Here is a 16,929-nt window from a genome sequence, read left to right on the forward strand (position 1 = left end):
AGAGTCAGGTCCTCATAGAGATGAAGCAATTGCTCTATTACTGAGCTGCACCCCTGATCTTAGAGTCTTTCATTTTGGGAGCTAGAACAATAGCACAGCGGGTAGAGAATTTGCCTTGCATACAGCTGTCCTGGGACCCATCTAGGTTCAATTCCCGACATCCCATATTCTCTGTACCTGTCAGGAGTGATTTCTGAGTGCAGAGCCCTGAGTAACCCCTGAGCACTGCCAGGTTGGCCCCAACCTCCCTCCCAATGTCTTTCATTTTGTATTTGTTGTTTAACAGGAAAATTAAAAAAAAAAACACATTACAAGTCAGCAAGGTTTAGACTTAGGGGCTAAGCAAGGTAATACATTGGGCAGGGCAGTTGCCTGCATCAGCCAACCCAGTTTAATCACTGACACCTGATATGGTTCCCTGAGCCCACCAGCAGTTTCTTTCAGAGCAGAGTCAGGAATAAGCCCTAGGCACTGTCAGGTGTAACACCACCACCACCATCACCATCACCAGCCCCCCAAAGATTTAGATGTAAATGTATTTGGTATTTAAAAATATAAAACCCAAATAAAGTAGTAAATTTAATAATGGTAGACTTGCAAAAGACTTATTGAAGGAGAGATTACTGAATTTAATTCTTTGTCTAGTAAGCAGGAAACAGAGGCTTTGCATTTGAAACTTGTGTATGTGTAAGAAGGATTGAGATAAGGGTAAGGAAGATTAAACTTGAGGTGACAGAGGGACAGGGTGAAAGGTCATGGTGGTACCACTTTGGTGGTAGTGGAGTATAACTTTGTATATCACTTTAACAAATTTAAACATGATTTAACCTATTACCTAAACTAAAATTAACAATTTTTAATTAAAAAGTAGATGAGAGATGGAATATCTATCCTGAGCCAAGAGATGTTTGCCAAGCATAATCTAACTTTGTGGTCAGAGCAACTTCAAGGACAATTTATTTCCTAGCACTAAGAAACAGTTCTAAGCCTGGCTGATACATTCCTCTTCCACGTCATATTGCTGTCACCATAGCAGTGTCCTTCATTCTTAGCACCAAGTGACTCAGGCACCAAAATGACTAGCCAAATGGTTACTGGCAGCCAGCTCTGCCAGGGAGCTTGTTGTGCAGAACTTCATCACCTAACCTGGATAGGCTACTCCAGGAGCTTGTCTCTTCTCAATATTTCACAGAAAACTGCCCGAGCCACTGTCTTCTGCCAGTAATGATATCGTAATATTTGTTTTAGTTGTGTGCTATTTATAGCTATAAACAATTGAACATATGGATTCATTACCCACAGTTCTGTTTTGTTTTGTTTTGTGGCCACACCAGGCAGCACTTGGGTTACTCCTGGCTCTGCGCTCAGAAATTGGTCCTGGCAGGCTCAGGGGAACATATGAGATGAAATACCAATGTATTTGCCTTATATCGCTCAGTAGTTACAGAGGGTAATAAATATGAATGTATAATTATTCCTGTATCATTGGAACTAAAGCAACACAGAAGATTGAAAGGTCAAAGGACTTCCACAAATAACTAATGGAAAATAGATTTCTTCTGATGTCCACATTTGAAGTGTCATTTCTCATTAGAGTATTATGATGAAGACATTTATTAACTACTTACCATCTAGATAAAGTTGGTGTGATTAATATAAAACAAATAGACTTGTTAGTATTATATAACAGGATATGTAAAAGCCATGTAGTCAGGATATGACCGAAACTGTCAGTGACCTTAAGAAGAATAAATTGAGGTGCATTATTTGGGGGAGAAACATACTTGGTGGCATTCAGGTGTTACTTCTGGTGCTACACTCAGAAATCACTCCTGGTAGGTTTGGGGACCATATGTAATCCCGGAGATCAAACCTGGGTTGGCCACGTGCAAGGCAAATGTCCTACCCTTTGTCCTTTGTACTATTACTCCAGCTCTGAATTACATTCCTTTTTTTTTTTTGCTTGTTTTTATTTTTGGGGCCACACCCAGAGATTATCAGGGCTTACTCTTGGCTCTGTGCTCAGAAATTGTTCATGGCAGGCTTGGGACCATATGGGATGGCAGGGATTGAACCCGGGTCTGTTCCAAGTTGGCTCTGTGCAAGGCAAACACCCTACTGCTGTGCTATTGCTCAGGCCTCCTGAAATACATTGTTGAGTTGTCTTTTATTCTTTAATTGTGAAGCCTCAGATTATTTGGGAAGCTCACAGTTTCAGCCCACCGAAACCTTGCCAAATCTCTATCTGCCCAGCCCTTTCAACGACATAAGTCCTCTGAGGAATATGAAACTCACAGTGCTCAAAAAAATGTCTTTTTGTCTAGGATGACTGGTCCCTTTTCATGTTTAGCTCATATAGAGGTCAGAGAAGTCTAAATTCATCTTTGGTGATTAGAAAACAGGACAATCTTATGGATGCAGATGCAGCTACTCGCCACATCCTGAACTTAGATTCTGCTTTCTGAAGAGTCTTGCAAATTTTACACTAAACCAAACATGATGAAAGCTTTTTCTAGGTCTAATATAAAAATGAAAGTAAGTGGACTGAACGATAGCTCATGTAGCAGAATACCTGCAACACCCTGAGATCTCTTGACAGCTCATGGCCCTCCAGGTTCTTTGAGGTAGGGTCCAGGTAGCTCTTGAGCATCAATGACTTGCCTCTATTGGGCCACTTCCAACAGTGCTAGGGCTACCCCCTTCAAGATACTTGTAGGTCACACCCAACAATATTCCTGAACCAGAATTACAGAGGGTTGAACCCTGAACTCATGCTTGCAAAGCATGTGCCCTAATCCTTTGAGTGCTCTTGCTGGCCAAATTTAGGTTTTTCTCAATATTATGTGTGTCTCATTGTTCTTATGACTATCAGGTAAGCTAATTCTACTCAGAGCCTGTGAAGTTGGAACTTCAGCCTCATGAATTGCCTTGCCAGGTTTCCTCTATTTTCATTTATTTATGGCAAGGTACCAACTCTAGACTATTGCTTGAGAGACATGGGTTTTTTTTTTAATCTTTCTTCCCTTGCTTCTTCCTGAAACATCCTATTTTCATTTCAATTTCCTTAAAATGTGTTTCTGATTAAAGGAAGTGCATTTACATTTTCCAGAGTTGTCATAGTTAATCATATAGAATCAATAATTTAGAATTAAGGATCAAAGAGATATATGGAAAGATGAGAACTTTTGTTTATGTTTGATAATAAATTGGTATGGTACAACCTGGCTGTTCCTCCCCAGGATCTATGCCATCAATGATTCACTGAAAAAAAAATAATTTAGTGAGATTAAGTGCAGAAAATTAATGGAAGCATTTATATAAGACCCAAGCTAATAATTTTATTTTATACAAGTATGAATCCTAGGCTTGGTCTTCAAGTCCATGTTCTTCTCCCTTTAAGCTCCTGATCTCCCAAGCCTATATCTGTGTTGCTTGGCTCTAGGTTTCTTTGATTGCTTATTTCTACTCTGGACAAGTCTAGTGTTTCTTGTGAATACATGCTTTTCCCTTTCTGTCCCTTCTCATCTTTCTAAATAAATTTTAATAAAAACTACCTTGTGTGGCTGGAGCAGAAGCACAGCAGGTATGGTGTTTGCCTTGCATGTGGCTGACCCAAATTCAATCCCCAACATCCTATATTGTAGTTAATACAATAGTCACTTCACTTTTAATACCTGGAAAGATGAAAATTAATTCTCAAAATTCTCACTGAGTCTCCTAAAAATGGGATAAGCATATTATTATATCAGTCATTTTATGCAAAACCAAAATTTCTAAATTAAAAGATACCATATTTTTAATAACCATGTGCTCAGATAATCTTGTCTCAATCCAGGATTAACTAAACAATAAATTCCAACTCCAAAATTATTGGGGGGGGGCATAGCTGAATGGTCCTCACTGTTTAAAAAAATTAACTTGAAATAACAAAACAGAATATTCTTGATTTTTTTTTTGTGCTTTGTAATTAATACTCTAATTTAAACAGAATGCCAAAGCAGGTTTTTCTATTTGAATCTCAAATCTAGGTTTACCAAGGAACAGAAAATTTGAACAGTCATCTGCCTTGTCTACTGACATAAGAAACATACCATGTTTGTTAGGGTGCTAGCTCTACATGTGGCTGACCTGGATTCAATCCTTGGTACCCCATTCCATATGATCCTCCAGTCCCTGACAGGAGTGATTCTTTTTCTTTTTATTAAATTTGTATTGTGACCAAAGTGCATTACAAATCTTTCACAAAATTATTTATGGTACATTGTGACAATGAATGAGGGGCATTCCCACCACCAGTGTTGTCCTCCCTCCACCCCTGTTCCCAGCATGTATCCCATATCTCCTTCCTTTACCCCTCCAGAATACTAGTGTAACTGGTCTCCACTTTACAGCTTTTTGTAGATTGGGTATCTATTCTGTTGTCGTTGGAGATAAAAAAAAATGATAAGAAAAAGGGAAAAAAAAATTGGTAGCAACTGCCAAAAAAAAAAAAAAAAAAAGAAAGGGAAAAAAAAGAAAGAAAGAAAGAGGGAAGGAAAAAATGTACCAGCAAAGAAAAAAATCTCCAAATAATAACCATAAGAGTGAAAAAGAAAAAAAAACAAGTGGAAGGAAAATAAAATCAAAAACTAACAAATCAAAACAAAAAAAGAAAAAGAAGAGGTGCTGGAGTGGCAGGGTTTTGCATCCCCCCCCCCTTTTTTTTTTTTTTTTGCATAGGCACAGTAAGCATTGGGGAAGAAAGGGAATTCCTGAGGCCTAAGAGATTCAGGGTTTCTCCATCCTTGAAGCATACCATCATGGAATCAACCACTGGCTCCATATATACTCATTACCCCATCCCAAGGGCTTTTTAAGTTCAGAGCTAGGAGTCATTCCTGTGTACTTTAATGTGTGATCTCAAAACAAAAAGTAATAAAATAAACATGCCATGTAGCTGGGCCTCTGGTTCTATTGGCATAGTGTGTGTTAATGAATCTAAAATTTGAAGGCTTATGTTTTACAGAGTCATGTCGTATTATAGGGGCTTGGTGAATGAACAGTTTCTGCAACTTATCAGCGGGAAGATAAGAGAGGGCCTGGTCCCACTAACAGTGCCGAAGAGATATTTATCACCCAAGTTTCTGAGGATAGGAGTTTGATCTGTACCAAACAATTGAGAAATAATCTCATCATTCCCAAGACTAAAGCCAACAAGGAATTTTTAAAGATAAGATTATAACTTTGTTCTTAAAGGGAAGCCAACCACAAAAAAAAAATCAGTTGACCCTCACATATTCTGAGTGGAGCAAGCCTATTTCATAACCAGGGAGCTCAACTTTGGAACCTGATTTTTGTCCTTCTAGAAGCAGATAGCCTGCTGTTGTTATCAAAAGATGTACAGGCCTAAGAAGTATCTAAAAAAAAAAAAATCACTGCAGGGTCAAGATTTTAGCATGGTGCTCTGGGAATAAACTAGTTGAAGAAGTTAGAAGCACCTCGAGGGTGACAAAGGCAAGCATTCCCCTTATTCAGGATTCTGTTTCTTCTCTGTTGGCTATGTCTAGTTCAGAAGGACTTCACTACCAGACAAGACTTTGATCTAGGAGGAAAAGGTGACATAAAAAGGTGATTCAGTCTTGGAGACAAAAGATGTAAAAAGTCCTCTCAATCATTTGTTTAAATACTTATGTGTTTGGTTTAATTAGCTGCCTGGGAGATAGTACAGGTGCTGGAGCATGTGCTGAACCTCTCACTTCACCCCAAGAATTTCAATGTGGCCCTGCTGCCCCTGTTCCCATTCCCCACCCCATCCAGCACCATCAGATTGAGTTTTTCTAGGAATGGCTCTTACAATAAATAATAAATAATAAAAATCAATGTACCAACAGGTATTGTAGTAGTAGGGGACCAGGTAAAGCTGGGCAGGTACCAAAAGCATCTTTGAATGAGGGGAGAAGCTCAGAGCCCTCTCGCCTTTGATCTCTAACCCAAACTCTAACAGTATTTCTCTTTGCTCTGGAAAGTTTATGCCTGTGAATTCTCTTTGCACCGATAGTGTGAATTTCTGAGTTCCTGACCCTCTTAGGCCACATTACCATGTTAATTTAGAACAAAGCCTTTCTGTCATGTCATTTCCTAATGCTTTTGCAATAAAGCTTCTGTTCCTTTTATTATTAAATGCACTCATTGATCTTTTTGTTTGTTTATCTTGTTTTTTTTATTTTGGGGCTAAGCCCAGTGGGGCTCAGAGCTTACTCCTATCTTTATACTCAGAGATTACTCCTGCCAAGGTTCCAGAGGACCACATGGGGTTCTAGGGATCATACCCAGGTCAGATGCTTGCAAGACAAGCACCCTGTTGTCCTGTACTATTTCTTTGGCCCATTATTAGTCTTTCTATCCAGTATCTCTGTTAACCTTCATTTCAATATTCCTGCCTTTGAACTTTTGTTCCTGCTGTGTTCTTCTTCTGTCCCTCTCCTCCCATCCCTTCAGTTTCAAGCACATCTCCATTAAACTCTTTCAGACCAGTCTTCCTGCTCCTCTGAGTTCCACAGATCTCTGGCAATCAATCATGTTCTACTTTGCAAATTGATCTTCATTTTGAGGTGCCTCTCTTTGCTCAGTAGCTCTTCTCCTTTCACCCCAATTCTATGTAGATGTGTGTATTAGTTACAGAAGAGGCCTATGAAAATAAAATATGCCTGAATAAAACTTTAGAATATACTAGTAGATGTGTCATGCCACTGTGATTCATTTGCAATTCTTGCTTCTGATTTTGAATTTTTCCCTGAAGACAGCCGTCTTTGTCTTCTGCCTTGTCCCTGTATCCACTGCATTGGTGCCTGCCTAACACGTGAAAAGATAAGAGTACCAGCTGTGATTGCTGTTCTTGCACCAACAGGGTCTGCTGCCAATCTTGAATTCTGTCATATGTCTTAACTTACTGGGCTTAGATCTATCTTGCTCCTAGACTGAAAGTCTGACTTCATTATGTGTTTTTTCTTTTTTCTTTTTTTCTCAGATGCATATTCCCATTCCTCGAGTGAAAATGGAGGCAAGTCTGAATCAGTGGCCAACCTGCAGGCTCAGTCCTCCCTCAACTCCATCCATAGCTCTCCCGGGCCCAAGCGCTCCACCAACACCCTAAAGAAGTGGCTGACAAGTCCTGTGCGCCGCCTCAACAGTGGTAAAGCAGATGGAAACATCAAGAAGCAGAAGAAAGTACGGGATGGCAGGAAGAGCTTCGATCTGGGATCCCCCAAGCCTGGGGATGAAACAACCCCCCAGGGAGATAGTGCTGATGAGGTACTTTCCTTTAAGGACATAATCCCTCCCCAGGCATGATGGCCAGTTGGGTGTCTCCAGCTCCCAGTTCTTTATCTTCATGGGCCTCAGTGGGTTTGAGTTCTTTGTACTTGGCAATTTGCTTTGTGACCAATTCAAAGAATGGGAGCTTTAGAAAATCCTGGAATGTGACACATTTTACCAGACTGGCTTAAGAGAGGCCAGTTAGTGGGGTGACTCAGGACTTTGTAAAGACCCTTAGTCCTACTCAAATTGAAGATAAAAGTATGGAGATCCTTTTACTTAGAAGACAGAATACTATGTAACATACTGAAGCTATCTTGGCTGTTGCAAGTATTCCAAGCATTGCCATATGTTAAATGAAGCAGACCAGTTCAGATTGCTCTGGAGAGTATATGAATAATAAGTGTAAGTAGACAGTAAGATAGGTTTGACTTACTATATTGTGACATTGGCACTATAATTTGTGTTAATGAAGCCCCATTCAAATATGAGCCACTGGTGGTACATGTCAGCATCAATGTGTTGAGGAAATTAGCAATGTTTTAAGCAGGCTCACCCAATGATGAATGAGCCTTTATGAAAACAGCTGAAAACAGCTGCTGGGAGGTTTTAAGCGATGGTCTGACCTTACATTATGCTAAGATTCAGGTGTTAGTCAAGAAGCCAGATGGGAAAACCTCTAAAAGTTCTTTCTAAAGCTGTGTCTGTCTTACAAATATGGTGCTTATGTTTAGTCTGGGGAATGAAATAGATTTCTCATTTCAACCTGGCTAACCGCTCTTGTCACTAATGTGGTTGAGAAACTCTTCCTGATATGTAACCAGACTTTAATTTTATATTCTGTCACTTTTTTGTCTGAAAATGGCAATAGAATCTGATGGTATTCAGGTTGTGTTATTACTCTGTTCAAATCTTAATAAGTTAGGGGCTGGAGCAATAGCACAGCGGGTAGGGCATTTGTCTTACACGTGGTAGACCCTGGTTTGATTCTTGGCATCATCCTGAGCCTGCCAAGATTCATTTCTGAATTTAGAGCCAGGAGTAACCCTGAGTGCCACTGGGAGTAGTCCCCCTCTCCCCCAAAAAAGAAGTTAGGCTCTACCTGACAACTCTTTCAGTGTTTCTTTCTCCCGATTGTATGATTCCCCAAGTATCGCTAGCAGTAACTCCAGAGCATAGAGAGTAGCCCCTGAGCATCCCTGAGTATGAACCCCAAATTACAACAATAACAAAGTTTTAAGTTGTGTGGTTAGGGGCCGGAGAGATAGTACGGAGGTAAGGTGTTTGCCTCACATGTGGATGGACAGTGGTTTGAATCCCAGCATCCCATATGGTCCCCTGAGCCTGTCAGGAGCGATTTCTGAGCATAGAGCCAGGAGTAACCCCTGAGCGCTGCTGGGTGTGACCCAAAAAACAAAAACAAAAAAAAAGTTGTGTGGTTAGCTATGTGTCACAGTGATAGAGTGCATGCCTTGCTTGTGTAAAGCCCTAGGTTCAAGCCACCTAATATAAAAAATCTCTTAACAATGTTCAAATCCTGAACCATTGGCATATGTATATGAAACAGTGATTAATGATGTTCTTTTGTTCTAGAAGAGCAAGAAAGGTTGGGGTGAAGATGAGCCAGACGAAGAGTCACATACACCTCTCCCTCCACCTATGAAGATCTTTGACAACGATCCCACACAGGATGAGATGGTAGGAAGAAAGAGCATACATTGTGTGTATGGTGGGTTGTGACTCTTCCTTGTTATTTCAAGCCATGTGAGTCTGCTAGGATGTGAATTCCCCCTGTGCTTGATTGAAATTTCCCACCAAAAACAACCCCTGCAGTCTGGATCTGTCCTGAACCTGCAGGAAGGTGTGTAGATTCTCCAAGTGAGGCTTTTTGCCATGTCTCATCCTACAATGAAAGGTATTAATTGGCTCTGTCTTGAGAAGCAACAGATTCCAAGAAGAACTGATCGGCTTAAAACAAGAACACAAGGTGGTCCCAGGTCATGATCACTTCATTGTACTTGACTATGATTGTTTGACTGTTATCAAATAGATTGTTTGAATATGAGTATTCAGTTGATTGCTTTCCTTTGCTTATTCTCAAGTCCAAAGTCCAAATCAAGTCAACTTCCAGTGAAGCCTGGTACTGCAGGAATTCTACCCACATAGCATGAAGGATAGAGATGCTGTCAAGGGTTGGTATTGCTATTAAAAGTGGGCAAGATAATCAGCCAGGATGCTCTAGTTCTGTGTTTTGCAAAATTCCCTGATTCACCAGTAGACCAATCACAGTGACAATTCGGATTGTTCTGGACCAACTCAAGTCTGATGTGTTTGTAGGCACAAAGCCAAGGCTCAGGTTGCTGTATTGGGTGATCCATCACTTTCTTTGTAACTTCACCTTTCATTTCATTACAATTTGGTTGTATTTTCTTGTTGTTTGGTTTGGTTTTTACTGACCAATTGGGCTTGAGAGCTTGAAATGATGGTTTTAGTTTGGGGTTGTATGGTGGTTTTTTGCTTGGAGGTAATGGTGGTTGTATGGCCCCACTCTGGGGTGTTCCTTGTACTCCAGAGCACTGACCTTGCAATAGCGTCACCTTCTCTAAGGTCGGCGCCCAGCATTAATGGCAGGACAAAGAATTACCACACCACTTCACATACAATTCCAGAAGTATCATAATAGTGTTTCTGGTGAGATATCAGGCTTGGTTTAATTTTCTCTACTTTGTATTTGGATCATTAACTGCAAATATTAGGAACCTCCTTCACTCACAGACACACCCACATAACACAGCACACACATTTCACACATACCACTCACACAAATATCATACATATTGACACACACACCAAATATACCACATCCACCTCACATACTATTCATATGCACACTTGGCACATACCTTCATGCATTCACACATACTATATACACATATTCACATACATATGTATATGTGTACATATATGTATATGTATATATGTACATATATGTATATATAATATACACATATTCGTGGCTAAGTTGTGATTGTGCCCTCTCTGACTCACCATGGCAAATATGACAAATATACTGTTGTGACCCATCCTAGGTGGTGTCAGTAGACTAGGACTCTGTCTTGGGGAGAAAAGTAGCAGGATGCATGACATGATGCCTACCCTAGATTTCCAGAGGCATATTAGTGTCCATGCTTCACCTCAAGATGGAAACGAGATATAACCTGCTGTGTTCCCCATGGCTCTCCTTGTAAAATGAGTATTGAGGGGTGGCAGGGTACTCACCAAGGTCCTCCACACAGAGGGAACCACATTGCATTAGGTAAATTGATGTCATGTACCCACTCTCATTTTAGCTCTCTCAAACACAGCTTTTTATAGGGGGTGCAATTATGTATTCTGGATGATTTTTAACTGAGTATGCAGATATCTTCACAGGTGTTTACCTCCTTATCATAGACCAAAGTAGGTTCCATTTAGAAACAATATCTTCCTCAGACCTGTTATTTAATTTTCGTGTGTTTGCTTTTCTGGGATAATTGTAGTGGGATGAGACTGAACTTCTGGCAGAGTAGATTTGTTAAGATCATTTTTACAATCACATTAAGGATTTTTAAAGGTGTCCCCAATATAACTGGGTACACTTTATTATCTTGCTAAAGCCCTGCAATAAGATGCCATGCCGTATTTTCTGGCGTATAAGACAACACTCAACCCATGAAAAATTCCTAAAAGTCAGGAGTTGTTTTATATACCAATATACGGCATGCTGAAACTTATTCCAGCTTCAGGGATGAGTGATCAGCCCCCCCTCTTACTTTTAAGAAGTAACTTACTTTTACGACTTTTAGGTGTTTTTTTATGGGTTGAAGGATCATCTTATACGCCAGAAAATATGGTAGGAAGTGTTTGGGGAGGTGGGAGGCAGGAAAGATTTCTGTCTTCATGGCTTCAGGGTGTCCAAATATCCCAGAATATTTTGCTTGGCACATACAACTGATATTGAAGACAGTTAAACAGGAACATCTCTCTTCTTTAGATTCACTAGAAGCAGGGAGCCCCAACTCTTTCCTTACCCTGGTAGTAATTTCTTTGTTGTTCAAAATCCTGGTAAACCTTACTCCAGCGTCTGTGGTCAGTGAGGACTGTCATTACCTCTTAGTCTCCCCAGACTCAACTTTTCCCAAGTATGACCTCAGTAGAGCCTCCCCTTCCCTGCTTTGCAACTCCACACCCCTTTTCCCCTGTTCTTTCTTCCCTCATTTGCTTCCCTGGCCTGCCTTGAGCTTGGGTTTGCTGTTTTGCTTCATAATCACTTTGCCTCATTCCTTGCTAACCTGCTTTTCCTTTGCTGCTTGCAGTCCTCCTCTTTGCTAGCAGCTCGGCAGGCTTCCTCTGAAGTACCTACTGCAGCAGATCTTGTCAATGCAATAGAACAGTTGGTCAAAAGCAAGCTGGTAAGTGGGGGTTATTGGAGGCAGTTTTGCATGTGTCTCACTGTTGTAGTTCCCAGGGGCTGACCTTTCATCTATCATGCACCCCTTTGTGCCGATTCTTATTCTACCTATAAGGATGTTTCCAGTTAATTATGTTTCTAAAAAGCTCTTCCTCTCCAGGGATATGGTTCAATGGTTCAGCACCTATTGTACTTGGAAGGCCCCAATTCAACCTCTGGCATCATGTCACATCATTTAGTGCCATATCTATGACCACAGCGAGTGTAATACCCAATTAGTACCACCAATTTAATATAAAGGGGGCTATGCCCTAAAGTCCTTTATAGCTTTTCTGGGAATATGCATGAGCAAAAATAGGTTGTTTTGTATTTGGGAGCCACAACAGGGGCTCAGGGACCACTCCTGGCTCTGTGCTTAGGGGTTACTACAGTTGGTGTTTGGGAAACCATATGCAAATCTAGTGATCAAAATGGTATCATCCTTGTGCAGGTACCTTACCTTGTATTCTAGCTCTTCAACCTTTCCTTGTTTGTTTTAAGGCAACACTTTTTTTATGTCCTTGAAAGCATACTTTCTCTTGGGATTGTGATATGAATCAAAACTGAATGGAGGGCCAGTGCAATAGCACAGTGGGTAAGGCATTTGCCTTGCACACAGCCAAACTGAGTTCGATTCTTGGATCTCATATGGTCCCCTGAGCACTGCTGGGTGTGGCCCAAGAGTCCCCTCCAAAAAGTTGAATGTATCCAAGACTAAGTAGCCTTTCCATAAGCTAGGTCATTAGCCAATGGGAAAGTGGCATTTGGATAATTACTGAAGTTGTTTGATACCAAAAGCTAACTTTGCACAGAGACACAGAATAGGGATTGAATATTTGCAATGGAAAAAAAAATTTTTTTTTGGCTTTTGGGCCACACCCAGCAGTGCTCAGGTGTTACTCTTGGCTCTGCATTCAGAAATCGCTCTGGCAGGTTCAGGGAACCATATGGGATGCCGGGAATTGAACTGGGTCTTGGGTTCACTGCATGCAAGGCAAACAACCTATAGCTGTGCTCTTGCTCCAGCCCCTGGAGGTTTTTTCTTTTATTCTTGAATCTCAGCCTTCTAGCTTGCAAAGTACTCATACATAAGTAAATTGTTGATTAAAAATTAGGTAGGGGAGCCAGAGAGATAGCACAGCGGTAAGGTGTTTGCCTTTGTCGCAGAAGGACAGTGGTTCAAATCCCGGCATTCCATATGGTCCCCTGGGCCTGCCAGGAGCGATTTCTGAGCATAGAGCCAGGAGTAACCCCTGGGTACTGCCGGGTGTGACCCAAAAACCAAAATAAATAAATAAATAAATGAGTTAGGATGGGAATGGGCACAAGAAATTAAGGGTCTGGTACATTTGAATATAGGGAACAATAGATACAAGACAATGAAACTGGCTTACTGTCTCAGGGACCAGTCAGACCATTACAGGGGCTGGTAATATGAATTGAGTTGATCCAGGGTTTCAAAAAGTTATGGGGATGGGGCCCAAGTGTTGGTACAGTGGTTACAGCATTTGCCTTGCACATTCCTGATCCAGGTTCAATCTTTGGCACCCCTTATATCCCTGAACCTGCCAGGAGTGATTTCTAAGCACAAAACCAGGAATAATAACTGAGCACCTCCAAGAGTGGCTCAAAGACAAAATAAACAAACAACAATAGCAACAAAAAGTGCTGGGAATAGATCTTTATGCAATAGAGCTGGTCCTCTCTCTCCTTTCCCAAAATTCTGTATTTAAGTATATCACTGCAGGAAAATAATTAAAAAATATTTTCCTTCCCTGTTGCTTACTTGTATTTTTTGTTTATTTATTTATTTTTTTTTTATGGTTTTTGGGTCACACCCGGCAGTGCTCAGGGGTTATTCCTGGCTCCAGGCTCAGAAATTGCTCCTGGCAGGCACGGGGGACCATATGGGATGCCGGGATTTGAACCGATGACTGTTTATTTATTTTTAACTCTCTTTAGGACAGATGTCTAAGCTTCTGCCAGACTTCTGTGGTCAGTCCTGTGTTAATGGGTGCCTTTTAGCCCTTCTCCACTTGGCCCCAGAATTAGAAGGAAATGATGGGTACTCTTAAAGCTGCCTAATAATAATTTTGATTACAGGTAACTTCCCTTTTAATATTCTAGCTAATGGAGTGCCATTGAAATATAGCTACATAACTTTCTTTTTTCTTCTAAATATCCTCCCTAATTTTTCCAAAAGAAATTTTTTAAGAAAGAGGGAGAGCAAGAACTGATGTTTTTGGTAACTAATATCAAACTGCTCCTCAAGGTTGTCTACTGTCTACCATCTTTCTCTGTCCTATGAAAGGAAATTGGGTGTGCTTACAGGCACTGTATTGACCTTTTGAAGTACACCCCTCTAATCACCTCTCACTCACTCTCCCTTTTCTCTACCCTGACTACACACTCTTTGTTCTTCAAATGTCATAAATCTTTTTCTTAAGAAAATTATTCTTTCTAGAGGCCAGAGAGCATATTCATTAAGGTGCTTTCCTTGCTTGCATCTGACCCCTTTTTGATATTTAGCACCACCAAGAGTGATTTCTGAGCATTACAGAACCAGAAGTCCTGAGTACCATCAGGTATGACCCCAAAACAAAATTATCCTTTCTAGGAGCCAAAGAAATAATGGAATAGATATTTACCTTGCAAGTAGAATAAATACTTGCCCAGAAAACCTCAGTTCAATTCCTATCTCTACATATGGTCCCCTGAGCACCACCAAGAGTGATTCTTGAGCACAACTGGGTATAGCTTCAAAACAAAACTAAAAAGATCCTTTTCTACTATTCAGAATATATTGTGTACTAGAGACACATAAGATTTTTGAGCATTACATTAGCAAAAAACTGTCAGTTTGGACTGAAAGAGACAGAGACAAGAAAAAAATGCAAGTAGGATGAAGGATTGCTAAAAATTCTACAGGCATGTCATAAAGCTACTCAGCTGTTGCAAACATGTGCTGCTTTGAGCAACTATCTCTCATTAAAGGGTCACTGAGAAAATTTGAACATGCTTAAATGGCAGAATTTTTTTGAGCTGAGCTGACAGAGTCCTTTGTTGGGTGTGGCTTTATAGGGGTAAATAAAGTGAGAGATTTGTGGTACCATAGAAAAAGTTTTAATGATCTGAACTTGCCAATTCTTATATAATATTTATTGGGAATCAAAACTCTTAGCCAGCATCTGGAGTAAGTACAGCAGGCATAGGGCCGGAGGAATAGCACAACAGGTAAGGCATTTGCCTTGCATGCAATAAACTTTTTTAGCCAGTACACAATGGGCAGCTATCCTACAAAGGAAAGTTCTAAATATCAAGCTCTGCCTGCCCTACAGGAAGGAACTTGCTAATTTTTAAAATAGTGTCCCTTCCTCTGGCCTTCTTTCCCCATCATAAGTATTAAAAAATTATGTCCTGGGGCTAAAGCAGTAGCACAATAGGTAAGGCATTTGCCTTGCACACTGCCAACCATGTTTGATCCCCGGCATCCCATATGGTCCACCAAGCCTGCCAGGAGTAATTTCTGAGTTCAGTGCTAGGAGTAACCCCTGAACACCATCAGCATCTCATATAGCCTCTGAGCTCCACCAAGGATAATCCATGAGTAGTGTTGAGTATACCCCACAAAAAAGATTTCTCAGCCAAATATAACTATCAAACAGCATTTATGATACCACAAAATATTCTTTCTTTTTATTATTTAAAAACTTATTATAATGCTGTGATATGAAGTTATTCATAATAGTCATTTAAGGCATTACATGTTCAAACACTAATTCCACCAACAGTGTAATCTTCCCTTCACCATTGTCCCCAATTTTCCATTGACCACCTTAGCCTGCACCACATCAGGTACAAATAAATTTACTTTATAAAATTTGTTACTACACTAAGGCAAATAGAATTCAAAACTTAGATCAATAAGGGTCAATTTGAGATCATCACTTTATCTCTCCATGGTGTTACTAAAGTCTATGGCTAAGAATTTACTGGTTTGTAGTTGGTACTAATTGATGATCTGTCTGTGTTACTATTTTAGGCTCATTAATTTTGATTGATTTTTATATAACATTTTCATTAGATTGTCTGATATACTGGGCCATCAGTATTACGAAAATTTGAGGTGTAGCACCATCGCTATGGCTGTGAAGTTCAGGACCTATAGATCTGAAAAAAAAATTGGTGGCTTGATAATTCGATGAGTTTAAATTGTGTCGCAGAGCTGTTTCTGGTGGAGAGTGTCAGGTGCAGTGCTGGGCTGTTGTGGCAATAGGTAGAAAGGGGAATCTGCTCCCACCCATTCTGATAAGGCCCCAGAGGTATCAGCCTGGACCAGACTATTAGGGATGATTCAGCAGCCATCATTTCTTTTGGAGCTTAGTAGTGGAGCTGGGCCATTTTTTTGCAGGGAAGATAGTGGGTGTAGGTGGCAGAGGCTGCTGGCGTTTCTTGGGGTAGAGTGTGTCAACAAAGTATTTCTAATGTTTCTTATGCTAATTAACAAATTCTTGAGTATTACCCTTCTAGTCTAAGCTTTTGATGGTTCCTTCACATAAAAATCTCAAACTGTAACATGCTAAGTGATTCGTTCAGAATATGGATAATTTTTAGGCTTACAAATTATTTTTAGAGCATATACTACTTCATTTGTTTTACTAACCTCTACTAGTTGACCTACATCTACATATTTACATGTCTCTATTTATGCTGATGCATATTTTAAAATAAGCTTGCATCAATAACTTTAATTATTTATCTTGGTTTGGGGGGCATACCCTGTGGCGTTCAGGGGTTATTCCTGGCTCTTCACTCAAAAATCACTCCTCTCAGGCTTGAGGGACCATAATGGATGCAGGGGATAGAATCCAGGTCAGCTGCATGCAAGGCAAATGCCTTAAGTACTGTGCAATCACTCTGGCCCCATATAACTTTTTTCAAGAACTATCCTTTTAGGGAGCTATAGTACAGTATGTAGGGTACTTGCCTTGCATACAGTTTGACTGGGTTTGAGTCCTAGCACCTCATTGGTCTTCTGAACCCCACCAGAAGTGTCTCAAAACCTCCCTCAAAAAAAGTTTGTAAAGGACAGAACTAAATATCCGAGTCAAATCAACAACAATAGAATTAAGAGACCCAAACTAAAA

At 40.3% G+C, this 16,929-nt stretch overlaps 1 protein-coding gene across 1 annotated transcript in view; it reads left to right on the top strand.

The window, feature by feature from the left end:
- Positions 1-16,929, top strand: part of LOC126026171 (kalirin-like) — a 146,719-nt gene that overhangs the window by 39,128 nt on the left and 90,662 nt on the right. The window contains exons 2-3 of the mRNA XM_049785871.1: positions 7,007-7,290; positions 8,887-8,991. Of these exons, the coding sequence (XP_049641828.1) occupies positions 7,007-7,290; positions 8,887-8,991 (389 nt within the window). The remainder of the gene's footprint in view (positions 1-7,006; positions 7,291-8,886; positions 8,992-16,929) is intronic.

This window comes from Suncus etruscus, chromosome 13 (genome assembly GCF_024139225.1).
Source record: "Suncus etruscus isolate mSunEtr1 chromosome 13, mSunEtr1.pri.cur, whole genome shotgun sequence".
Taxonomy (NCBI): domain Eukaryota; kingdom Metazoa; phylum Chordata; class Mammalia; order Eulipotyphla; family Soricidae; genus Suncus; species Suncus etruscus.